Source organism: Ipomoea nil, unplaced genomic scaffold (assembly GCF_001879475.1).
Source record: "Ipomoea nil cultivar Tokyo-kokei standard unplaced genomic scaffold, Asagao_1.1 scaffold1043, whole genome shotgun sequence".
Taxonomy (NCBI): domain Eukaryota; kingdom Viridiplantae; phylum Streptophyta; class Magnoliopsida; order Solanales; family Convolvulaceae; genus Ipomoea; species Ipomoea nil.
Window position 1 is genome coordinate 3,413,311 of NW_017617471.1, and position 24,424 is coordinate 3,437,734.

The 24,424-nt window shown below is 34.8% G+C and overlaps 3 protein-coding genes and 1 long non-coding RNA gene across 10 annotated transcripts; 3 read left to right on the top strand and 1 right to left on the bottom strand.

The window, feature by feature from the left end:
• Window positions 1–785: 785 nt before the first annotated feature.
• Window positions 786–2,696, top strand: LOC109182388. Its single transcript, XR_002054370.1, has 4 exons — window positions 786–958; window positions 1,192–1,243; window positions 1,715–1,858; window positions 2,255–2,696. It is a non-coding gene; the product is annotated as an uncharacterized LOC109182388 (long non-coding RNA).
• A 724-nt stretch (window positions 2,697–3,420) lies between these two features.
• LOC109182353 (DNA gyrase subunit B, chloroplastic/mitochondrial-like) lies at window positions 3,421–13,930 on the top strand. Its single transcript, XM_019332511.1, has 21 exons — window positions 3,421–3,694; window positions 3,992–4,136; window positions 4,799–4,879; window positions 4,970–5,083; window positions 5,665–5,721; window positions 6,015–6,116; window positions 7,442–7,592; window positions 7,926–8,002; window positions 8,219–8,329; window positions 9,092–9,162; window positions 9,348–9,489; window positions 9,946–10,044; window positions 10,192–10,320; window positions 10,450–10,564; window positions 11,371–11,438; window positions 11,583–11,696; window positions 11,791–11,907; window positions 12,024–12,077; window positions 12,534–12,639; window positions 12,937–13,067; window positions 13,691–13,930. Exons 1-21 carry the CDS (start codon window positions 3,540–3,542, stop codon window positions 13,757–13,759), a joined length of 2,208 nt encoding a protein of 735 aa, XP_019188056.1. The 5' UTR covers window positions 3,421–3,539; the 3' UTR covers window positions 13,760–13,930.
• A 1,148-nt stretch (window positions 13,931–15,078) lies between these two features.
• Window positions 15,079–17,974, bottom strand: LOC109182222 (pentatricopeptide repeat-containing protein At1g80270, mitochondrial-like). The gene is made up of 3 exons (XM_019332329.1): window positions 17,829–17,974; window positions 16,787–17,378; window positions 15,079–16,514 (listed from the first exon to the last, which is right to left on the bottom strand). The coding sequence occupies exons 1-3, from the start codon at window positions 17,861–17,863 to the stop codon at window positions 15,267–15,269; spliced, it is 1,875 nt and encodes a 624-aa protein (XP_019187874.1). The 5' UTR covers window positions 17,864–17,974; the 3' UTR covers window positions 15,079–15,266.
• A 1,213-nt stretch (window positions 17,975–19,187) lies between these two features.
• Window positions 19,188–23,775, top strand: LOC109182149 (arginine/serine-rich coiled-coil protein 2-like). 7 transcript variants are annotated; one of them, XM_019332228.1, is made up of 7 exons: window positions 19,188–19,307; window positions 19,508–19,672; window positions 21,054–21,965; window positions 22,066–22,191; window positions 22,700–22,794; window positions 23,087–23,155; window positions 23,295–23,775. In XM_019332228.1, the coding sequence occupies exons 2-7, from the start codon at window positions 19,543–19,545 to the stop codon at window positions 23,343–23,345; spliced, it is 1,383 nt and encodes a 460-aa protein (XP_019187773.1). In that variant the 5' UTR covers window positions 19,188–19,307; window positions 19,508–19,542; the 3' UTR covers window positions 23,346–23,775. The 7 variants fall into 7 exon arrangements, with proteins under 7 accessions (XP_019187773.1, XP_019187768.1, XP_019187775.1 ...); XM_019332223.1 differs by having other exon boundaries at window positions 23,332–23,775; XM_019332225.1 differs by having other exon boundaries at window positions 19,196–19,307; window positions 19,450–19,672; window positions 23,332–23,775.
• The last annotated feature ends 649 nt before the right edge of the window (window positions 23,776–24,424 follow it).

The window sequence follows — 24,424 nt, forward strand, 5'->3', positions numbered from 1 at the left end:
CAAATAAGATCGAACGGATCTGAAATCACCAAGGCTCGTATAGTCTTTTATAATTTCTTTTAAAATTACTAAAAAAGCATTTATTATTATCTTCATTTATTTTGTGTTTTATTTCTTTTTGGGAGAAAGTATTAACATAAGTTTATAACAAGAGAATCATATATTGTAATTCCATATATTGCCCTTAAATGGACAAATTATATCGTGCACCGCGGTGCATAATCGATTATGCACCGTGCATCAAAACGACGTCGTTTTATTTAATGAAAATAAACAGAATCTGTTTCGTGTCGTTCCGTAAAAAATAACTCTGTTCTTCAGTTTTATCTTGTATACACTGCAGTTTCAGTTCAACATAACTACAGTTTCATTTCGATATAATTACAGTTCCATTCAATATTTATACGCTCAAATATGTGAAAATGTTATTTAATTTTATTTTATATACACTATAGTTTCATTAAAACACAACTACATGATTATTTCGATATAATTACAGTTTCATTGTACAATATACACTCAAATATGTGAAATGTTATTCAGTTTCATTTCACCACAACTACAATATCATTTTGATATAACTGCAGTTTCATTTGATAATATAAAGATATTACACGAGGCACTGTCGATTTAGATACACTACAGTGTCACTTAACACTAACAACGTGATGTTTCTTTACTTAAAAAAACGGCGTCGTTTTGATGCGCGGTGCATAATCGGTTTCCGATATAACAACTGCCTTAAATGTATATACTTCAGTTTTTTGCCCAACCCTGCAGCCCATATGTTTGGTGCTCAGGCAGTAGCCCACTAGCCCAAAACTCCAAATCTGATTGTGCGATTCATCATCATCTGCTCATCGCCTCCTCACCAAGTCTTCACGGCTCAATCGCAGCAACAGACCGGCGACCGCAGAAGCACTCACGGCGACATTAGAGGTTGACGGCAGCGTTGCAGGTGAACGGCTAATTCCGACTATGCCTTTGTTATTTTGCGTCTGAGGTTCTCACCATTTGCATGCTACTTGCTCAGTAAATAGACATATGATGCTTTCTGCCTTCCTCTGTAAATAATGAAAAAAAAAATGATGCTTCTGCCTTCTTCTGTACCTAGAATCTCTCACCTATTTGCTTTCACTTTGTATTGTATCGCTTCTGCAAATAATTTGGAATTCTTAATTTATGAAATAGGGATTAAACTTTCAGTTTTTAGTGATCGGTGTAGAAATCTACTGGACAACAGGTACACTCTGCTCCGGCGACTTTTTTTTTTTTTTTTTTTTTTTTTTTTTTGTTGTTGCTGAATCCTTGATCTATCTGATGGATTACGTGAAATTGGCGTACGTTTGGTCACTGAAAATCATTTTCGATATGTTTAGTGGACTGAAAGTTAAATAGAGTTTACTCTCATGGTTTGTAGCCTCAGAAAATGATGTGAGAAAAAGAAATGAGAATAGGAGGACCTTTTGAGTAATCAAGAGACAATCAGACTTTATAGTCACCTTATAATTTAATTTTAGATAAGTATAGCTGTTTACCAAAAAGAATTAGGTGCATTAGTTTTCAGGTAAACCATAGATTCATATTCTGGAAGATAGATATACTCGATCTGTTATACTTCATGTATGTTACGCCCTATGGGCACTTACATGAACTTACGCAGTTGATAGTTGAAAATTTTAAATGGATGAACAACGTGATATTGCATTTACAGGAAGTTCATAAACAAATCAGGATGCCTCACAGAGCTAGGCCTATGACAGGGCTTCTGGTGTTCGTTGGACTAAATGCTGCTTTGGTCTCTACAATAGAGCCTATCTATGATTTTGTGTGCTTCCTTCCATATTGGGAACGAAGGGTATGCTTCTTATTTCCTACTGAACGCTTCTCCAGCTTTAAGTTGTTCTTGATAGCTCGTTATACATATACATATGTACTTAATGTGGCAAATTATAAAGGAAAACTAGCTACACAAAGTTTCCAATATATCTAGTGCACATCAAATAGTTTGTATTTCATTAAGACCAATCACTGCTTGATTTGGGAATGGTCCTGTAACATTCCCTCTATCATATTCAATATACAGTGTTCCTTCAATCCTTTGATATACCTCATTGCAGGAACCTTCTCGGTTCTCGAGAAATCAATGTTCATTTGCTTTTGCTACATGATGCATGCATTTGCAGGAAGATCTTTAACAAGCCTTGGATCTTTAAAATTTCGTTATTTGAGTTGATCTGTCTGTCTTTCTCAGAGAGAGCGTCGACACAAGGAACATGAAGCTGCATTGGCAAAAGGTTCTGGCTCAACGTAACTGTTATAATGATGCCAGACTTCACCGACAGGCTCTCGAATTCAGCTGTCATTGTCTTTGTGATACCGTCTTTTCTGCTACTCAGAGGGTCCAGAGTCCGGTTACAAAACCTAAGGATGATGAGAAACACTGACAGAAGAAACCATCTGAAAACACAAATGCTGAAAGTTGGAGAGTTACCTATTTATGTGCTTCATATTCACTATATGTGGCTTCTGGGTACATCAAAATATATAGATATTTGTACTCAAACAATTTGTTTTAGAAGGTAATAGGTTTTAGAAGTGTCTTTTATTAACTGCCTTTGATAGTTTCAAGTGAATGTAGTGCAGAACTAAAGCTATTCTTTTCCAATAAAAGAAATCATACACTTCTATTTGCATCTTAGGCAATTGATAATTTGAAAGCTAAGAAATTATATTATTAGGGAAAATGAAGATTTAAACAATAACAGTCTAATTGAATATTAATTCCATTGTCAGGCTGAAAAATAATAAGTTGTTGGATATAATTAATATAAAGACTAAAATATCTCAACATATTACAAATATGTGAGATTAATATAAAAATCATTTTGTATATTTTTTCATAAAATGTGTGAAAATAAATACCTAACGAGGCCAAGAAAAAAAGAAAAAGAGGAACTCATTTTTCATTGTAATAATTCTCCATAAAAAAATATGTTTTTTTTTTGTCCCAAAAATAAAATAAAATATCCCAATAACTTATTTCCCAAACTAAACATCTACGCGTCAAATGTGCAAATTTTTATATATTATTAACGATGAAAATTGGTTTAAAAGATTTTTATATTGAGATAGAAAGTTCCAAATCATTAAAATATTTTGTTTGATAAATTAATAAAATTTTAACGTATAAACAATATTAATAATTAATATTATATAAAATTATTAATAGGAATGAACATCAAAAGCATTGATTACATAATACTACAGTGTTAAAAATATTATTTTACTCCGTACTTCTTAAAAAAAACATTGTTTTATTATCATTTTCATTTTGTTAATAAATTATGAAGGTCGGGTTTATATGAAATTGGGCCCTCCGAATTGGATTGGATTGTAGGAGTAGGGTTTGGAATTTAGAGGGAAAAATTAGATTGAAATTATTTTTTCTGAACTTCTGTCATAAGCAAAATTTGTTGTCTTCCAACCATACGTATTACCGATTTACTGGCCGTGAATTAGGAGCTTGGATTGAATGAATGGCTGTGCTGAAAGCTTCTCACCCTCCTCTGCTTAGACACTCTATGCGGCTCATGGCGTATGGCGCTTTTCTCACTCACTCTCGCGCTAGCCCTTCCTTCCTCTCTTCCTCTTTCTCTGTTTCCCGCCCGTCACTTCTTTTCTGCAACTCCAGGTATATATATATATGTTTACTTTTTGCCGCTTAAGTTCGTTTCTGTTATTTGTTGCTCAAGTCTGGGTTGTGGGTAGTGTTGCATGATTTGGAGTAGTCAAGTGGCCCATGGGAGATATAGTTTTTGAAAACTTTTGCGGAGCTCTACTTCTACGGGTTAGAGTAGGCGGATGAAAACTGCTTTCTTTTCGTATAGAAAAACTTGGGAATAACTAAATAAGAGCATTTTTTAAAAATTTAATTTAATATCAGGGGCAGTGTTTTGATTGTTTGTAGAATATTGTGCTACTGTTTCAGGACAATTGTTAGGTTGAGGAGGCTTCCAAACAGGGATTTTAGTAGAAATGTTCTATGCACTAAATCTTTTATGTCATCAAGCATTGCTATGGAAGCTCTTCAAGAAAGACATGGCTCAAAAGATTATGGTTCTGAACAAATTCAGGTGAGCACTGGTTTCTGTTTGTAAAACTTTTTTATTTTTCATATCTTCTGGTGTTATGCTTTGTTGCATTTGTACGTGGAAATTCATATGAATAAATCATTGGGTGTTAGGATGTGGACAGTGTTAAGTTCAATATAAGCAGCAAATGGATTTAATGTATGCTTTATCACTTATTTTGGGAATCTTTGGAATGGTCACTGATTGAGATAGTATGCTTTGTCAAAAACTGGATGGGATTTGTATTCAGCAGGTGTGTGGTGATTATGGTGGAGAAACAGATTGCTAAGATATTTATAAGGACAATGCTTCAGCTCTTAGGATAGTCTTAGAGATTGTTTTTGTGCTGTAAGCAAACTGAAAAATTCATGTTTATGTTTTTTTACTAAATTCTGAGTAAAATACTGGATACACAATTTCTCCTATTCATAGCTCTAATGAAGAGAGTTGTGTTCTGCCGTAACATTTTGCCCTTTTCTGAAGGAGCCTAAAATGGGAGAAATTGTAAAATGAAGGGTCTCTATATATTGCTAGACGACTAATGTTTTTTAAGTAGGTAAGTTAGTTCATCATTGTTTAAAATTACGCCGCCTTGCTCTTTTTGGAGAATGGTGTAAATCAGTGCTGTTGTCATATCAATATTACAGAATCTGATTTCCTCTTAGGTGTTGCAAGGTTTAGATCCTGTGAGAAAAAGGCCTGGAATGTATATTGGAAGCACTGGTCCTCGTGGGCTGCATCATCTGGTATCCTATACATTGTACATTGGCTTTATTCATTCGTCTGAATTTACCTGTAAATTAAATGTAATAATAAGTTTTCATTTACTACTTCAGGTATATGAAATCTTGGATAATGCTGTAGATGAGGCCCAAGCAGGATTTGCTTCGAGAATAGATGTTGTCCTGCATGCAGACAATTCAGTGAGCATCACTGATAATGGGCGTGGGGTATGATCTGCTTATTTTCCATAGAGACAAATGTTCTAACTTCTTGGCCTTATTGATAACACACTGCTACAAGTTTACTATTAAACATGACACAGGAAAAAATCCACAAAAAGCATAATGTGCAAATGATTATTTGTATACAACTAAGAAAAGGAATTAGGCCTTTTCATAAGGAAAAGGTGCTATCAATAAGTTCCAAGTTGTGTTGAAGCTCAATTCTTAAAGGCTCAGTTGAGATTGAGCAGAACCAGGAAAATATCCAGCTTCACTTACACACCTACTCATAGGCTTAGTGGGGGTTTCTTGAAAAAAATGTTGGTACTAAACCACTAATATTCTAACAAAAAGTTTGTTTTCTTTTTTAGTATGAATCCAGAATAAGTTGAGTCTGGTCTGGATTATATGTTTTTGTTTCAACTTGATGCTGCCAATAGGATAATTAATCGACTGGGGTTGTTATTGCTTATAGCTGAGTGGATAAAATGATATATATCTACTTTTTCATTACAATTGTGAATTATAGCTGGTCTTTGTTCTTATTGTTTCTCTCATATCCTCACATGTTTCGTTTTTCTTTCCAGATTCCAACTGATTTGCATCCAGTGACAAAAAAGTCTGCTTTAGAGACTGTCTTGACGGTACATTCCCACTAATTACAAGTTTGTTCTTTAGAATTACTAATGCAGTCTGTAGAGTTTAAGTAAATTGTGGGTTTTATTGCAGTTGATGCTGGAAGGCTGGAATGCCATAATTAATTTAGTAAAATAGAAAAGTTTTTTTTTTTTTTTTTGAAATACATATTTGGCCATGTTTTCCAATTCTTGCTTGAACAATATTTAAAACTGTTGATGATTACCAATATATACATGTCTATGTAGTTAATATTATAGTTTGAAAACTGATTACACGTATTGGTTCTGGAATGGTGCAGGTTCTGCATGCGGGTGGCAAGTTTGGAGGCTCAAGTAGCGGCTATACTGTCTCAGGTGGATTGCATGGTGTTGGTCTTTCAGTTGTAAACGCGTTGTCAGAGGTACTTATCTAGTTATCTATTATAAATTTATAATAAATTGCTCCTGTTGCTCATATCTGAATATTTTTCATCCTGAATATTCAACTCACCATCACAGTTTTCAAGTTTGGGTGCTTTTGATTGCTTCTATTTGTTGCTCCTTTAATGAAGGGTTTCATTTTCCTCTGCGGCTCTGCCTATCCTTCAAGAGTCATCATGGTTAAATGGATCTCATTTGTCTATAACGTGGGGATGGCTTAGATAATTTCAAGTGTTTATATGTTTGAACTTTGAACATAATTTTGCACCTTCAGGTCATTAAAATGATGCCAAAATTTTTGGAGTCATGCCAAAGTATGTATCGAAATATTCAATGATGTGATTTACCTGTGATAAATCTAACTTTATGCTTAGATTGTGCACATAAAGGTACCAAACGAGTGAAGAATTCTGAATTATTGACAGTTTATATTTTCATGCTTCTAGAACCTGAATAGAAACTATCTTGAAATCGATGGCTAAAAAATATGTTAGGATGGTGGTGAACTAAAAAGCACTTATCTAATGTTGGAAAGGAAGTAGTGTAGAATTGAAGGAAATGATTTGGTGAAAACTAATTACTTTTATTTAATAGCAGGAAGCGCTTTTGTTTCTTCTGTGAAAAGCTACACAATGATAAAAGTGAAAAAAATTGTTAGAAAGTTTCCCTGGTGGCAAAAGTGTTATATGGTTGTTCACATTCATCTTCTGAATTTCCCTTTAAGAGTTTGAGCTAAATTTGTCACTTTTTTTCTCTTTCGACTTCATGACTTCTACACATTTTCCTTTTATACCTTTCTCAATATTAGTCCCCCTATGGTGGTTTTGGGTGTTCTCACGCTTATTCACATTCCTTTCATGATTTTGAGTACAAGCTAAATTTATTGCTTGTTTTTCTTTCTCAATTTCATGACTTCTAGGCGTTTTCCTTATATACCTTTCTCAATATTAGTTTCTTCTTTGGTGGTTTGGGTGTCTCAATATTATATTCTTTGACCTATAGGCTTTTTTAGGGGCCAAAATGAATGACGATGTATGAATTTTTTAAGCTTGATAATTGTAATTTTAGAAGAGAGGAGAGAAAAGGTTTAAATTGGTATGTTGCCTCTCCTTGATCAAAACATAGTTGCTTTGGGTTAAATGCTACCTGTTCCTGCTAAATTGGATAGAAAGTGGCATTTAATCAAGCTGTAGACTTCTTGTTGACTTAGTTACTAGGCCAGTCTAGCTATATTTTTTCTCTGCTTATTTTATTCCTCAATAGGTTCCAGACCTATTACTTAATGGAGTATTTCATCTACTCACAGGAGCTGGAAGTAACTGTCTGGCGTGATGGCAAGGAACACAAACAAAAATATTCACGTGGGAAGCCTACAACAAGTTTAATCTGTCACGAGTTATTAGCTGGGCAGAGGGAAAGGCAAGGGACATCCATACGATTTTGGCCTGATAAAGAAGGTTATTGTTTTCTTCTTTTGTTTATTTTTGGGGGGATGGCATTTGAAATTTGGGGGTTTTAAATTTTTGCTTTCACTTCATCTCATAGGGTTTAGTACAAGTTTATTCTGTTGCGCGTACACACACACAATTTTTATTTTTTGGGTTCTTATCATGGGTTGCACCCTAATTATGTGCTCAATAAAAAAAAATTAGAGTGTTGAAGTGTTTCTTTTCTTCAAAGCTCTACATTTTTGCAGCTTTGAATTCTCATCTTGTTTCCAATTTGTTTGATTGTAGGGCTTGAGCCTATTGCCATGTTTCTCTAACTTAACTAGTTAACTGTTTATGTAGTGTTCACAACTGAAATAGAGTTTGACTACAGCACTCTAGCTGGACGGATTAGGGAGCTTGCTTTTCTTAACCCTGAGGTATTACTGTGGACGCATTTTCTCCCTTTTGTATTTCTTTTTCTAACCTCAAGCTGTGGTCAAGTAAAATTTATTACATTGCTGGACTATGCATTTTCCTGCAATATGAATCTATGCTAAGTCATTAGCTTATTAAGTTATTATACCTGAAAAATAAGTTCACATGCTGATATTTACTTTTATTTGTTATTACTTGGTGTTTCTTCTGTTTTGCAGCTAACTATTGTGCTAACGAAAGAGGACATGGACACAGAGAAGAGCCAATGCAATGAGTACTGCTATGCTGGAGGTTTGGTTGAGTATGTGAAATGGCTGAATACTGATAAGGTATGCTAATTTGCTACCATTTTCTTCCGCCATTGTGCATTATTTCTTCTTTTTTTCAAGGGTACTGTTTTACTCTTTGCATCCTACTTTATTTATGTATTCTTTGTTATGGGCCTCTGACTCTTGCACTTTCTACATTAGGATGATCTTGTAATCTTTGTTTACACAAATGTTTTTATTTTTATTTTTTATTTTTATTTTTATGAGGTGTGAATCTGTACATTTCATATTTGCTTATCTATGAGGAGAGAGTAAAAGAGAGTGGGATGTTGATGGTAGTCATGGTACTAATGAAGAGTCTGGTAATTGTTTTCTGTTTCTTATTAATTTGTGTTGAATTGATGGCCTGTGATTGATGGATTCAAACTGATGAGATTAGTGCCTCCAAAGAAGCCTCTCATATTGACCGAGTTATACATCAAAATAACAAATTTCTTTAAGTTTCAGTGACCAAAAATAAACTCCTTGTCATCTAATTGAGAGCAATTGCTTATTTGCTTGTAATGCCTGTGCTTTCAACTGTAGCTACACACACTAAACAATATATACAATACAATAGATGAATAGAATAATAATTTCAAATTGATGAAAGAGTTTATGTTAGTGCGATTGTCAACTGTTGATAGAAAAGTTATTCTTAATATGCATTACATTTTAAAGCTTACTGTCATCTAATGCTTGGTTGATGTGAATCATTTATCTGCTGAAAGTTTGTGTTTATCTTTCCAAACTTTGGTAATGACTGACAGATCTCTGGTTCAGAAACCTCTGCATGATGTGGTGGCATTCAAACGAGAAGCAGATGGAATTGTAATTGATGTAGCTCTTCAGTGGTATAAATTTGAACTTTTTATTTCACAATGTCATTTTGTATTTTTTTACCAGAACAAATATAAAAGATATTGTAAAACAATATACAAATCTTAATTGTGCTATTATTCACTTCTGAGATTTTAAAATAGTACTGAGTCTGTTTCATGTTAAAAATTGACAGTTACTTTTTCACTTGTCTATTTAGGTGTTCAGATGCGTATTCAGATACAGTGCTAGGATATGCTAACAGCATACGAACAATTGATGGTGGCACTCATATAGATGGTCTGAAGGCTTCATTGACAAGAACCGTCAACAATCTTGGGAAAAAGTCAAAGATAATTAAGGTAAATAGTATATTCTCTGTTATGTGCTTTTAAGTGACACATACAAAACTGAATCTCATTCAATCTTATTTTGGCTAAAAGTGAGAATTTAGCTATATTGTAGTCAATCATATTCCTAGTTTTAAGTATGAATGCATTTATCTGAAAATTCTAGTACAGTGGATGAGCTCAGATCCTAATTTTATTTTGACAACAAAGCCATGGTGCAACAATTATTATGCTCTTACCCACATGTTATACTGTAATCATATTTCATGTCTTGAATAATACTCTAAAAATGAGTTTCATATGATCATATCATTATCTGTTTTCCAAGACTCGAGTAAATTACTTAATTTGATTTTCTGAGCTTGTTTTATATAAACAGCTGAATAAAACGCTTTTCTGAAGTGTTCTGATGATGCATTTTATGAATGGGCACAGTTGGGTTTAAATGTCTTGATCTTCTTTTTCCAGGAAAAGGATATTAGCTTAAGTGGTGAGCATGTGAGAGAGGGACTGAGTTGTGTGATCTCAGTCAAAGTACCGAATCCTGAATTTGAAGGACAGACTAAGGTAAAAACCAGACAAATGTTTTATCTAGGAATTAAATACCTTGAGATTTTTGGCGCAGCAATGCACCTTGACCAAGATTGGGAGGTTTGTCCTGCAAATAGTTTATGGTTCCAATTTAATTAATTACTTTGTGTTTTCTATTTGAAGACGAGGTTGGGAAATCCTGAGGTGCGAAAGGTTGTTGAGCAATCTATTAATGAGTATCTTTCTGAATTCTTGGAGTTGCATCCAAATGTGCTTGATTCAATTCTTTCCAAGTCTCTTAATGCTCTAAAGGTACCTTAACTTTTAAAGACTTTCCACCTTGTTCAGTTTTGGGCATATCATTGATTTAGATTCTTGCTTGAAAATGTTGCTTGCTCATCTGCATGTCTTTTACATGTTTTGCCTATTTTGTTCATTTAGGCAGCCCTTGCAGCTAAGAGGGCTAGGGAGTTGGTGAGACAAAAGGGTGTCTTAAGATCATCATCTCTTCCCGGGAAGCTTGCTGATTGTTCGTCAACAAATCCAAAGGAATCTGGTACGTGTTGTTACATCTTTTAAGAAAAGTCAATCATGAAACTAAAGGAATGGATTTTGGTTTTACATGAACTTTTCCATCCATCATATTCACCCATATCATATTAAACATTAGATTGTATGTGGTCAGTGGTCTTAAGGTCATTGCATTTCAGTTCCATCAGAATGATACACTTTATGGAAATTATGAATGAGTAATAACAATGCTGAAGTAATTGGCCATTTTCCTAATTGCAATCAGTAGTTCACATTAGATGACCTTCAGAGTGGGAGTTTGAATTTCCAGACTTTGGTTAACTAAATTGCTTTATTTGGCCATGATTGTATTTGAAGTTTTCTAAGCAGCAGCTAAATTATATGAATTTAAGGTTTGTATCATGTAATGTTCTAATTTCTTTTGTAGTATCTATCAATGAAATAGACACAAAAAAAAGAGTAAATAAATAAATAAAGAGATCATATTCATCTGAAATTTTGTTTGTGACTTTTTGCATCTAAATCAAAGATCACCTTAACTTTGGTATTGCGTTTCTGAAATAGTAGGATGTTCAATCATTAACTGTAGAAATATGAAGCAAGTATGTCACTACTTTTGTTTATTGTGTAGGTCACTAAATTGTGTTTGCATTAGAGTATTGCTTGATGTAATCAATTATCAAAATGCTCTTTGCAAAATTGTAGTCTGAGTCATTTTCAACACCAATTGGCATTTTTGATTTAATAGCTTTTCTTTTAGTATTAGATGTACACAATATTTTCACATGATCATGGTTATTAAAATTGTTTCTTTCTGTCTATTATTTGCAGAGATATTTATTGTGGAGGGGGATTCAGCTGGTGGAAGTGCTAAACAAGGCCGTGATCGGTGGTTTCAGGTGACAGTTTTATCTGTTTATCGCCCAGGGATTGGTGCCCAAAGTGACAAATTTGGCTAGAATGGTTCTCATGTAAATTTTTTTTTTTCTTTTCAAAATATCCAAACTCCAGCAACCGGCATATCAACTCATTGCTTTGTGCAGGCCATTCTTCCTTTACGGGGTAAAATTTTGAATGTTGAAAGAAGGGATGAAGCTGCTATGTACAAAAATGAAGAGATCCAGAATCTCATTCTTGGTCTAGGACTTGGGGTGAAGGTAACCTGTCTTTTTTTTTTTTTTTGGTGGGGGGTATGTAATTCCAGTTTTTCTAGTAGAACTTGATTTGTTTAATTCAATCTTCTCATTTCAGGGAGAGGATTTTAAAAAGGAGGCTCTGCGTTATCATAAAATTATAATTTTGACAGATGCTGATGTGGATGGTGCTCATATTCGCACACTATTATTGACGTTTTTCTATAGATATCAGGTAGGTCCCGTCCATTGCGTCTAGTAATCCAAAGACAAATGATTTATAAGAAACGTAAATATGCTTGAAGGACTGTAAATGATTCTGCTCTCACACTTATTTTTTATTGTTCACAGAGGGCTTTGTTTGACGAAGGGTGCATTTATGTGGGTGTTCCACCTCTGTACAAGGTTTGATCTCAAAACAAAAAACGCCTGATATGATTAAGGAAATATCTTTATTATTAGAATTGATTTATTATCCTTACTATTAGAATTGATTTATTTCCTATAGAGATAGGAAATAATTATGGTAAGGAGCTTTAATGATTCTCCTTTCCTTTTTATGTTTTAGTTAGTCTTCCTTTCCTTTTTATTTTTTACTAGTTTTTGTAACCCTCTTATATAAAGGGGATTCTCATTCTAATAAAATACCAAGCAAGAATGAAGTTAAGTTAAAATCAAGAGGTGGGAAAACTCTCAAAACGTTCCTATTATCTTTGTTCCTTAAGTTTATCTCTCAACATAAACATCCCCAATAACCCTAATCGCCCTTTGACGCGTGCTTTCGCCCGAGAACATAACAACGCCCTTGTATGTCTTGAAGTTTACCCGTTAGTCATTTTTCCTTGTTCTTGATTTGTTCAGGTTGAGCGGGGAAAACATGCATACTATTGCTATGATGATGCAGAGCTTAAAAAGCTCCGGAGTTCGTTTCCCTCAAATGCTTCATATAACATCCAGAGATTTAAAGGTGAGATTGCACTTTCCGGAATTCTAGAAATCCAAATAGGAGGATTTCACTTGCTCTCAGTTTTATGAAAATATATCCATGAATAAAATGGCCAGTTTATTCCAGCATGTATGTGGGCCATATTATTTAAGAAATGAATTTGAAATATTTCTAGGTATAAAGTGCAAAAAATGTGATATCAATTATTGCCAGCTAGCTATTGTTCTTAATTTCTGATATGGCTTCCATTCTTTATGGACATGTATGGAAGCTGTCTTGCTAAATTATTGTTGTTTGTCTTAACAAAATAAAATGCAGGATTAGGTGAGATGATGCCTGCTCAGTTGTGGGAAACAACCTTAAACCCAAAGACTAGGCTTTTAAAGCAACTAGTGGTCGAAGATGCAGCTCAGGCAAACTTTGTTTTCTCCTCGTTAATGGGTAAACGGGTAAGTCAAGCCATACTCTATCTTGGATTTGATCTGTCTATCCGTTCTGAGATAGCGGTCCTGTTTGGTAACATAATTAGCTTGTCAGTCAATTTTGGCTTATTTGATCACTATTAGCCGTTTGACTTGGTTAAACATTCAATATAAGTGTTTGGTTAATTAGCTTTTTGTAATAGCTTATTGCTCCAAAATGTTAAAATTCAAAAAGCTACTTAAAGCATAAAGCAGCTTTTTGAGAAAGTCATTTTGATGTAATCAGCTATCGGCTAACAACTAATTTACCAAACATCTTTCTACAATCAGTTAATGCTATCAACTACTCAAACCCACTAACCCAATAAGCTAACAGCTATTTACCAATCACCCCTATCATCTTTTGCGTAATGAAATGCAAATCTTTATGCACTAACATCTTATTAGTTACTATTAATTAATTGCGTTCCAGTTTTTAGTACACGGTTTTCTTTCTATCAATAAAATCATGACACGTGATGAAAGTTTTACTCTACTAGAGTCCATTTATCATTTTCCTTTGAAATATAAGACAGTTGATATAATGGCATGTGTGTTTTCTTTATTTAGTGATCCTAATACATTTACAATCTCCTTTGTTGGTGAAACAGGTGGATGATAGGAAGGAAATGATAAAACATTCTGCAAGCAAAATCAACTTTGACAAGCTTGATATTTAGACTTATTAGCAAAAACACGAACCATTCTCGAAGAAATGATCAACACTCCTTGTTTGATGTAGAGGCCTATGAGGAATCTTTTAATTCCCTCGAGATTACATTATTCTATTTTTGAAAAATATTAAGTTCTCATTTTCTATTGTAAAATAGTAGTGTATTTTGACTTAGTTATTTCCTATTTTATAAATTATAAAAAATATTTGTCTAATATTTATTATTATATTTTCTTTATATATAAAAATACACATGCGAAAAATGTGAAATACAATAGTATATTTTGAGCCTTTAGAGCAAGATAGACTGGTAGGGTGGTAGGGCTTTGATTTCTACCACGAATATTGGGGGTTTGCGTATAGGTTGGACTGTTGTGCGCAGAAATGTACAATTTAGTGTTGAGTTTCAAAGTTAGATTTGTTTGATTTGCCTTCTCATGAACTTAGGTTGTAGTTAAATACTTTAATTTATTAAAATTGGCTAAATAAGTCTATTAGTAATAACTAATAAAATTACAATGACGTGATATGATAATTGTCGTAGACCGTTGTTAATCTTTGTTGATTGCAACAAACCGTTGTGGAGTCGTCATTGATAACAAGGTTTTCCCATTCAAAGAAAAATGTGACCAAATAATTTTTTTTTTTCAAGCAAAATCAACTTTGACAAGCTTGATATTAAGACCTGGCAAAAACATAAACCATTTTTCTCCTCGTTCATTTTACTACAGGCCTATGAGGAATCTTTTAATTCCCTTGATTCCATTCTATTTTTTAAAAATATTTAAAATTCATTTTCTATTGTAAAATAGTAAATAGCAATTTGTGTTTTGCCATCAAGCTAATAATAGAAAGGGGAAATGCATTTTAATAACTCGATTGTTTTTTGCTAGTTGTTTTAGTCTTAACTTTCTATCATTACAATAAACGCCATAACTTTTCATAAAAGTTGAAATTTTAATCTCGGAAGGAATAACACCCTATTAAACTCAATTAAAATTTTTACTTTGTATATTAATATTTTAAAAGTTTATTATCTTTATTCTTTATAATCTTTTTAATTTTATATTTTATATACAAAATAAAGAATTAACAACCTTCTTTGCTTATTTTACAAGCGTAAGAAGTTGAGGACTAAAACGTTTAAGAAGGAACAATTATGGAACTAAAAATATATTTTTCCCTCCTAGAAATGAGATATTATTGAGATTCTTTACTAACCCATATTTAGTCTCAATTCTCATCTCCCTAATCTAGAATATTTTGGTTGAATATAAAACAATTTATTATGTGTGGAAATGGGTCAAATGACACTTGACAAAAATATGCACTTAATAAAATCATGCTTTGATGATACCATAGAGTTTCACCCTCAACTTTTGTAGTTTCTAGGCAGTAAAATTATGTGATCAGATTCTTGCAGGAAAAACATGAAACATATTAAACATCTCAAGTCCAAACACTGCAAAATCATAATAACAGTTCTCAATAAACCTACATGTAAATGTAAATGATCAATCCAATATCTCTGACACTGCTGTCTTTCTGAATCCATCAACCTGAGCCAACATGCCAGCCAATGCTTTATTTGGGAATATGTTATCAGCCTTCAATCTCTCACTCATCCCATAAGCAGGAAGCTTGGCATTTATATAGGCCTGAATGAGTGTTTGGAACTGTTTAAGACGAGATGTGTAGCCGACCTGTCTCATTCTGTGGAATATCTTCTCAGAATTATGTATGTCGCCTCTCTTCGCGTATTCCTCCATGATAGTAATATAAGATCTCAACAATGGCTTTCTTTGGCCCTTCTCTCCAGCCTTTTTCAATATAGAATCGGCTTTTTCCACTTCTCCAGCGTTGCAATAAAGCTTAACAACTGCATCCCAAGTTAGTGGCCCAACGGGGAAATCACTTTCTCCCATCTGCTTCACAAGCTCCTTTCCTTTGACCAACATCTTATTATCTGCATAAGCACTCAATAAAGCATAATAACCTTTTGAGACGGGATTTTTCGCCTTTTTGTATTTGTTTACCAATATATCAAAGACATCTTCTGCCTCCTCAATTTTCTTCAAACTTCCCCAGGCTTGAATGCCGGCCACACACTCATCTACCTTTGGATTGGATTTGCAAACTTGCCAGAGTCTGCTGACGTCCTCAGCCATGCCAAGGGAAGCATAGAGTGGGAGTAAAATTTGGCATGCCCAACGATTTTCCTTAATATTCCCTCCTTCCATCTTCTTCAATACAACCTTGGCTTTTTCATTGCAACCTGCAGCAATGTAGTGCTTGGCCAAGAGTTGATTTATACGGATATCAGGTTCCAACCCCTCATCTTTCATTGTCTCTACAATCTGTTCCATGCCTTCTATATCATTGACTTGGCCCTTGGTATCAATCAACATTTGGTATGTAAAGAGACTTGGCTTCACATTTTCTTTGTCCATTAGTAAGAGAACATCAGCAATCTTCTTCTTGTCAGTCCTTTTGTATAGAAGAAGCAACTGGTTGTAAGCAAAGCATGTAATTGGCATCTCAAGTTGCTTCATTTTATTAAATACCTCTTCTGATTTTTTCACATTGACTGCAGAAACACAATTAGCTAACAGAGTTCGATAAACAACTTCACTAGATGGAATATGCTGCATATAAGCCTCTGCTCTTTGTAAACCACGGACTTTGGCAATTAAATCAACACGACAAGCAAAATCTCTCTCAGCAAAATCAATCTTCCTTGAAGACTCCAACCACTCAGACAACTGCCAAAAGTAGGAATTAGGGTAGAGCCAATAGTGTTTTTTTTTTTTTTTTTTTTTTTTTTTTTTTTTTTTTTTTTAAATTAATGCAAATCATAGAAGGATGGGCTAACAAAAAATGCTGTGTCAGGGGCTCTTGTATTTTGTAAAAGCTAAAGCTCATATCACAGAAGTAAGATTTAGAAACAAAAAACAGACCTTTAAACGCAGGCCACCGAGTCTAGAATGCGTGTAACAGCTACAAATGGCAAATTTTGCAAAAGAATAGAGATTACCTGCAAGGCTTTTACAAACATACGCCTTTTACGAAGATTAATCATGGCCACTGCCACTTCTAAGCGGGTAACTTCATTTCCTTCCTCCACCCATCTATTCATGACATTACTAACAGATGATGCTGGATTATCCAAAATTGCCTTGAAAATTTTTGATGTAATTCTTTTCCTGGGAGACTTTTTCTCACTGATTTCAGCTTCAGTGTCCGATAAGTTTATTAAGTCCTTAACGTCATCATTAATATCCTCTTCAGAGAGGTCTGACTCGGAGACTAAGTCCTCATTATTATCTGCAATGTCCTTTTGGATTGCTCCAGATGTGGCAGGAGATTCAAGATCAGAAAACCCATCCAGCTCATCGTCTTCCCCTCCACTGCTCTTTGTGTCTGCCTGTGAAGTGAAGCTGCGAATTCCCCAGAGTGCCGCAGGTGAACTATGAGCTGTCTTCTGAAATTTTCTTAAAGATAGAAACCTATCAGTTACCGCTTTAGCAGGCCCACAAACTCCAGAATCACAGTCTTCTAAGCAACGATTTGATATACCCAATCCAGGAGACATAATCCGAGTATTATGTATGTTCAATCCTTGCTTCCTGGCATAATAATCAATAGCCAATTTAGTCAGTTTTAGTGAATAAGAGTTTCCATTAGGAGTAGCTATCTACTCAGCAAAGAAATGTAAACAATACATATTCTTAGAAATTAGATTTTTTAAAGCTTTTAACACTTAGGTACAAGTCACTCAAAAATCATGGAAAATTTAGTCTAGCATCCAGGTTAAGTTCAATTAAACAACTATGGACGATAGCTGCCAGACCGATTAAAAACTTTATGCCTAATCAATGATATTAAAACACAGAAAATCTAAAGCATCACATCAGTATTTACAAAAACACAACAAGACGACGTAAATGCAATGACCATAGTTGAACTTATGAATGCACACACGTGCATATATATAGGAATCAAAACGAAAGTTCATACTGAATATATATATATATATAAGTCTGTGGAGGGAGATGGATGGGAAAACACGAGATTACCTGAGGGAAGAAGAAGCTCGGCGAAGTGCCCACATGGCGATTAATCGTAGAGGAGCTCTGCTAGCTGAAATGCAACCTAAAGATCGCTACTTTTACAGAGAGGAGAAGGAGACTGAAGGCCTAAACCCTAAAACCCTAACAACGGCTTTGCATTTTATATGGAGTATATTTTAGACGACAGAGGCTGGTCTAACATATCAAAAATGTAGAGACACCCCTAGAGTTTAACATATTACCGATATAGCACACTTTGTTATACTATATTTCAATTCACTACTAACTAAATATTCCACTATTTTATGGTCGCGAGAGAAACTCTTGGTAAATTTCACTCATGTATCATATGGTAAATTACACTCGATAGGGCTTTTGTGCTAGTTTCATAGTGAGGGTATTGACAATTGAGAGATAAAAATGTAATTATCTATTTTAAAATTTGTATTTTACGAATTTTAAAGAGAGTTACTTTAATACTATGTGAAATGCTTAATCAATATTTTATCGATTTTAACTGAGAAGTAATTGGCTAAAGTGTCAATCATATTTCTTGGATTGAAATTAGATATGTATATAAATTTGTTTGAATTAAATAGTTTAATTATTGTTTCAATATTTTATCAATTTTATCTCCCATGTTTTTTCATGAAGGGAACAAATGTGTCGCCTTTTTCACAAATCTTGCTCAAAACAAGGAGTGGGGCACTTGTACTTTTGATGATCCCCGGAGGGTCTGGCGACTATCCTCTCTCAAGATGCTGGTGGTGCAACCACATGTAGAATTAGATAATCATGCAGCCTAGCCTCTCTTTCATCACAAAAAAAAAAAAAAATTGTTTACAAAATATATGAGGCATTCGAGGGCATCACTATCTCTTAATATATAAGTGCACGTATTTTAATAGTGGGTTTGTCTTTATTGCGGGTACTTTTGTACAAACATATAAATGCTTGTATGCCATTTGAGACGTATTATTTTGTTCTCGAAAAGTTGAACCCCAACCTCAAGGCTCAAGGGTTCACACGTCCCTGTCTGACAGAATATTTGGAAAGATGTAAATCATGATAACGAAAACAGAGGCTAGAGCTTTGCTTATACTATATACAAGGAGCCCCCTCACGTTGAGAGATTGCTCCCACACTGTCACTTATAAGACTCAATCTCGGATCATTATTTTTAAATTTTACACGTGTGACCAACTGAGTTGGCCATGCGGACATTTGAGACGCATTTTGTGTACATGTGTATGTACTTGCGAGAATAATAGGATAATAAAAGGGCTAAGGTGAAATATTGAATAAATATGGGTATAATTTTCAATTTTCACAAAATAAACGACAGGTCAGCACAGCAAGCTTGAGGCCTCATCCATATCCAAATATCTCTCCATTTACGGAGTAATCTTCTGATTATTCTCAGCTTCGTCTCCAAGCGACTCAAAAATCAAATTCGAAATTTCGAAGAGTGCATTCATTCACAAGGTTTATTCTTTTAATATTTCATTTTTGTTTTCAATTTCTGCAACCCTAAGTATCATTTTCTACAAATTAATAATTAAATTGATCAAGTATTTCATAAATTTCATTTTGCATTATATAAAAAAAATTGCTTGTGTAAATGAAGCTTTTGTGGTCTGTAACGAGGATTTTCAGCTGAGAAACTGTAGATTTGGTTTTGATAGGGATATATCTACGGATTAAGGTTTTAGGTTTAACTATGGACTCGGATGGGCACAATTCAGCCCGGGAGAAGGTTGGTGCTGCCGGTGCTTTTCGCAGGCCGTCCAACGATGCTGCTAATCGGAAATATCGACGTCGGTCTCCAGTTGGCGAATCATCCTCGGACGGTTAGTGAATGGATTTAGTTTCAATGGTACATGATGTATTTCCTTCAAAGTAATTGACGCCCAAGTTGTGTTTCTAAGGATTGCTGTGTAACTTATTAATTGTGCCTTTTGTTTTTAGTGTGTCAAATGATTTGTCAGTGGTGAATTGGTGATATATCTTAATTTCTCTTTGTAATGCACTTTGGAAATGGAATTTGTATATTTGGAACTTTGGGCTGGTAACAAGTTTGATTCTGCCACTATGATATAAGTTCTAAATTCAAAGAGCTTCTAAGGAGACTATAATTATTACTCCGTACTCTGTAGTATCTATAGTTTGGAAGTGAGGCTACTGAGTGCTGACTAATAGATATTGGTTGGAAAAGGAGAAAAGAAGAAGGTGGGATGGGGAGAAGATAAGTGGCTCAAGTTCTGCTTTTGAAGATATTGAGGAAGGGACCCTGGGCCCTTTAGGAGCTAAAGAGCAAGGGTATTTGGTGGGATGTATATATGAATTTGACAATCTCAGGTCATGGATTGATCTTGGGCCTTATTTATTTATTTATTTTTGGATGATGAGGGAAACCCCACAACCCTTTCGAAAGTGAGTAAACCCCGCCTTGTGACCCTAGCCGGCAAAGGACCACAAGGAAGTAAACCAGCTTAGGTTATCCATAGTTGACCGGCTCAAACCAAGGGGGCAAGGATTCGAACTCGTGGCCTTGTCACCTTGTGGCTACAAGTGTGGATCTCTTGCCATCTTGGCTGGGGTTACCCCCTTCTTGGGCCTTATTCTGATTATAGGAAGTGTTGTGTTTTTATTTGTGTATGGTTTTCTTTTATGGATCTTCGTTTTCCCATCAGGTCAACTGTTCAAGTCCAAAAGAATTTGTAATTTTTTATTTTCATATGGGTAAAGCACACTCCATTGATTAGAGCATTTTAAAAAGGCTTCTAAGAAATTAGATACAGAGTATTTGATATGCTATTTTTTACACTGGCTTTTTGATCTATCCCATTTATAGGCAATTTAGTACTTAAAACTTTCCTGTTCATTAATGTGGAATGTGTTTGGATAAGATTGCTCGTGCTTTATGTAATGTAAGACTGTGAACTGGTATTTTTTACTCATTGATATATTGGTAAAGGTAGTTGGCTTTTAACATTATATATCATTTTACAGTTGTAATAATAGTGAATTAGTGATGTGAAGAAATAGTGTTTAAACTGCTTTAATCATTAGTCATCCATGGATCACCACTGCTTTGACAGAAATTGGTGCTTGGCTATTTCAAGGGTGTAGAATACTTCCATCATGTACTTTCCATTTACAACTAATCTCCAAGAAAGATTCCCTTGTAGGAGTCAGTTTTTAATTTATTTGCCTTTTTTGTTGATGCAGGTAGTCCTGCCCATGAGAGGAGCTTGAGTCCAGTTCCACCAACTGAAGCTTGTGAAAAAAATGATGATTCTCAGCGAAGGAAGGATGATGGAAGGGATTTAGGGAGAGACTCTGGTAGGAGTCAACATGGCAGGAGTGGTGAGTCACACAGACATTCTGATCGACAATCCTCTAGGAGTACTCATAGTCACCGCAGGCATGATGAGTATACAAGACATAGCAGGAATGAAGATAATGATGAAAGAGAGAATATAAAATCATATTCTCATCATCATCGGAACTCAAGAGGAAGAGACTATTCTGATCACTCTAGGCAAGAAAATGACCATAGGTCGAGAGACTATCCACGTGATGTTGATAAATACTCCCGAGATAAGTATGGTTCTTCAGGGCACAGAAGCAGGGACAAGGAAAAGGAAAGCTCATCTCTCGAGTGTCAAAAGTACAAAGAAAAAGATTCATCATCTGATAGAATTGGATCTGATAATAGGTATACTAACTATGGCATTGAAGATGGTAGGTCTGGAGAAAGGGATAAGCATAAGGAATATAGAGATAGCCAAGATGAGAAGACAGACCATAAGAGGAATTTAGGAGAGTATAAAAGTTATAACTCACATGCTTACAAAGAATCCAGGGGCCACCGCAATGAGTCAACTTTAAAAAAGGATGGCTCTGGCCATCGTCTAAAAGAAGCTGCTCTGCCTGATTATATGGAGTTGGATAGTGAAAAGTACACCAAGGAGGATAAAAAGAAATATGATGATGGGGAAAGGTTCAAGGAGCGGCAAAGTCGAGAAAAAGAGAAGTATGAGGACAGGAATTTATCTTCAAGTAGATGTCAGGAGTCTTCCGCAAAGAGGTCCAAATTTTATAGCATTGATGGTGGAAGCACAGAGCATGTAAAAGATGGTATAATATAAATTATTTTCTCTTTTTTCTTATTGGCAGATCAATCCTTTTTTATAATTTTGCATTTTTTATTAATTAATTTTTGAGTCAATAATGGCAGATGAAAAGCAGTCGTCAAATTCAAAACAAGGCCAAGTGTCTCCTGGCGAAGTCACTTTGGAGCAGGGTGTGAAAGACTCTGATATAGATGCTGCAAAAGTTGCTGCCATGAAGGCCGCTGAATTAGGTATACTATTGATTCAGATAGTTTATATATCTTCTATTAACTCTCTTCTGCATTTTGTGAGAATGTAGCCTTGAAATATCAAATATTAGCTAGAAGAACCTGTTGAGCCCCAGATTGCTAGGATTTTTTATCCTCTTTTATCTCTTGATGGTCCATGAGTGTCAAGCAGTTCACCTAGAAATGTTGTTTCTCCTTAAGCTGTTTGTCACTAACTTAGTTATGTATGCTCTTATCTTTATGGATTATTTTTTTTAGGGGGGAGGGAGTGGGGAACCCGATACAAAGGAAAACTTAGCCATCCCTTCTGTCAAGGGACATTCTATCTTTATGGATATTTACCACAAATGTTGATGGAATCATTGGAGTTGGGCATGAGAGTTATATAGTTTTCTAATGACATGGAGTTCATTGGAAGTTCTTGATGCAGTTTTACTCGCCCATCAATTTGTACATTTTGTCATTAACATGTTTTTTGTTTCTTGTTTCAACAATTGGGGTTAAATTACAGTTAATAGGAATCTTATTGGAACCGGTTACATGACTGCTGATCAGAAGAAGAAGCTGTTGTGGGGAAGTAAAAAGAGCACAAATGATACTGAAAAGGTAACTATATTTCCATCATCCTGTTTCCTTCTGTCTTCAAGATCCAGCATATTCATATTAGAGGGGATAGGTTGCACACAGCACATCACATACATGGACACCTTAAAAAGTTCTATTAATGCTGCATGGCAACTTCAGTACAAAATTCCAAATGAACAGTGCAGCTAAACAGAACCACTTTTGATATTGCCTGCACCACCGAGCACATGATTAAGCTCTAATTTTGGTATTCTTATGCTGTATGTTATTCACCGCATTTATTTCTTCTGTGTGTTTCATTCAAAATGAATAGTCAGCTCATCACTGGGATACATCAACATTTGGTGACCGTGAACGACAGGAAAAATTCAACAAACTCATGGTAATTTCCCTATGTTTTTGTTCTACACTTTACATCGGTCAGCTAAACATAATTCTTCTCAGTGTTGGCTGCTCCTTATTTAGCTATCAATCTATCATCTTGATGTTTTACATTTTCATACATACTAACACACTTTTAGAGTCTGAGGTTGCCTTGGTACATATGGCCAATTGTAGGGTGTGAAGGGTGATGCCAAGGGGGAGCTGAAACCCGACATCCATGATGCAGAGAAGCAAAGAGAGCTTCAGATAGACTTGGAGAAGCAGTACACTGCTGGGCTCCGTCGAAGAGATGGCCGCACAGTTGGACTCGGACTCTAAGCATACGACTTGATTGTCTAGCACGTTCATCCACGACACAAAGAAGCAAAGGGAGCTCCAGACGGACTTGTAGAAGCAGTACACATCGGGGAGATGGTCGATTTGATTGTCTGGTGTGTTCATTAAACCGTAGCAAAACACATTATATTGTACTATTTTGCACGTACGTATGATGTTTCTTGTGGTGCTGGACATCCCTAATCTTGTGGTGCAGCTCAGAATTGCTCCTGGTGAGGATTATTAACAAAGCATTTATATTGACATAAATTTTGATAAATGTTTTGTTCAATTTTATGGAAAGAATTGCAGTCTTGTGGAGTAGAAGATAGAAGAAAGCAAAAGCAAAAGATATAACAAATTGAAGACAAAATGCTTCCAAAATGCAAACATAAAAAGCAACAACATTATCCTGTGAAGAAATATGGTTGTGGGTAACAGGATATGATGACCCCCAAAATCTTGTACCCTAATGCTTCTACAAAGCTTTCCTCTCATTTTATCTTTCTTTTATCTTCAATAAAAGAAAGAAAGAAAGAAATCCACTAAAATTTGTACTGATGTTATTGCTTCACTTTGTTATCAGTCTCTTTTCCAAGATTCTTTTTGTTTCTTGGTGGATTCCATGCAACAATGTTGCAATCAAACTTTCATCCAACAAATGGATGAAAATCTGAATCTCATAGTGCATGCAAAGTGGCCTGGGAACCATTAAACAAATTAAAACATTACAAGATTTCTTATATTAAAAACCAAATATCTCTAGATCAGACACATTTTTATTAATTTTCAATTAGAGACATTTTCTCGAGAGTTATATGTGTGCACGCGTGAACCTAATCCTAATCTTTTATGCGTTTGTGTATATACACGTGAAAAAGCTGAGAATTGAACTTAATGTTTTTAATTAGAATATGTTTCTAATAAAAATTAATGATATTAAAAGCTTTTG

What these genes read in the sequence shown, in the direction of transcription:
- LOC109182353 (XM_019332511.1), top strand. Translation starts at nt 3,540, where the DNA reads ATGGCTGTGCTGAAAGCTTCTCACCCTCCTCTGCTTAGACACTCTATG. An exon ending in TTGCTTTTCTTAACCCTGAG is followed by an intron (nt 8,003 to 8,218) that starts GTATTACTGTGG and finishes TCTGTTTTGCAG; the next exon opens with CTAACTATTGTGCTAACGAA. An exon ending in AATGGCTGAATACTGATAAG is followed by an intron (nt 8,330 to 9,091) that starts GTATGCTAATTT and finishes TCTCTGGTTCAG; the next exon opens with AAACCTCTGCATGATGTGGT.
- LOC109182222 (XM_019332329.1), bottom strand. Translation starts at nt 17,863, where the DNA reads ATGTGGGCACTTCGCCGAGCTTCTTCTTCCCTCAG. An exon ending in CGAGCTTCTTCTTCCCTCAG is followed by an intron (nt 17,379 to 17,828) that starts GTAATCTCGTGT and finishes TTATTATGCCAG; the next exon opens with GAAGCAAGGATTGAACATAC. An exon ending in TGTTTGTAAAAGCCTTGCAG is followed by an intron (nt 16,515 to 16,786) that starts GTAATCTCTATT and finishes TACTTTTGGCAG; the next exon opens with TTGTCTGAGTGGTTGGAGTC.
- LOC109182149 (XM_019332223.1), top strand. Translation starts at nt 19,543, where the DNA reads ATGGACTCGGATGGGCACAATTCAGCCCGGGAGAAGGTTGGTGCTGCC. An exon ending in TGGCGAATCATCCTCGGACG is followed by an intron (nt 19,673 to 21,053) that starts GTTAGTGAATGG and finishes TTGTTGATGCAG; the next exon opens with GTAGTCCTGCCCATGAGAGG. An exon ending in AAAAATTCAACAAACTCATG is followed by an intron (nt 23,156 to 23,331) that starts GTAATTTCCCTA and finishes GGCCAATTGTAG; the next exon opens with GGTGTGAAGGGTGATGCCAA.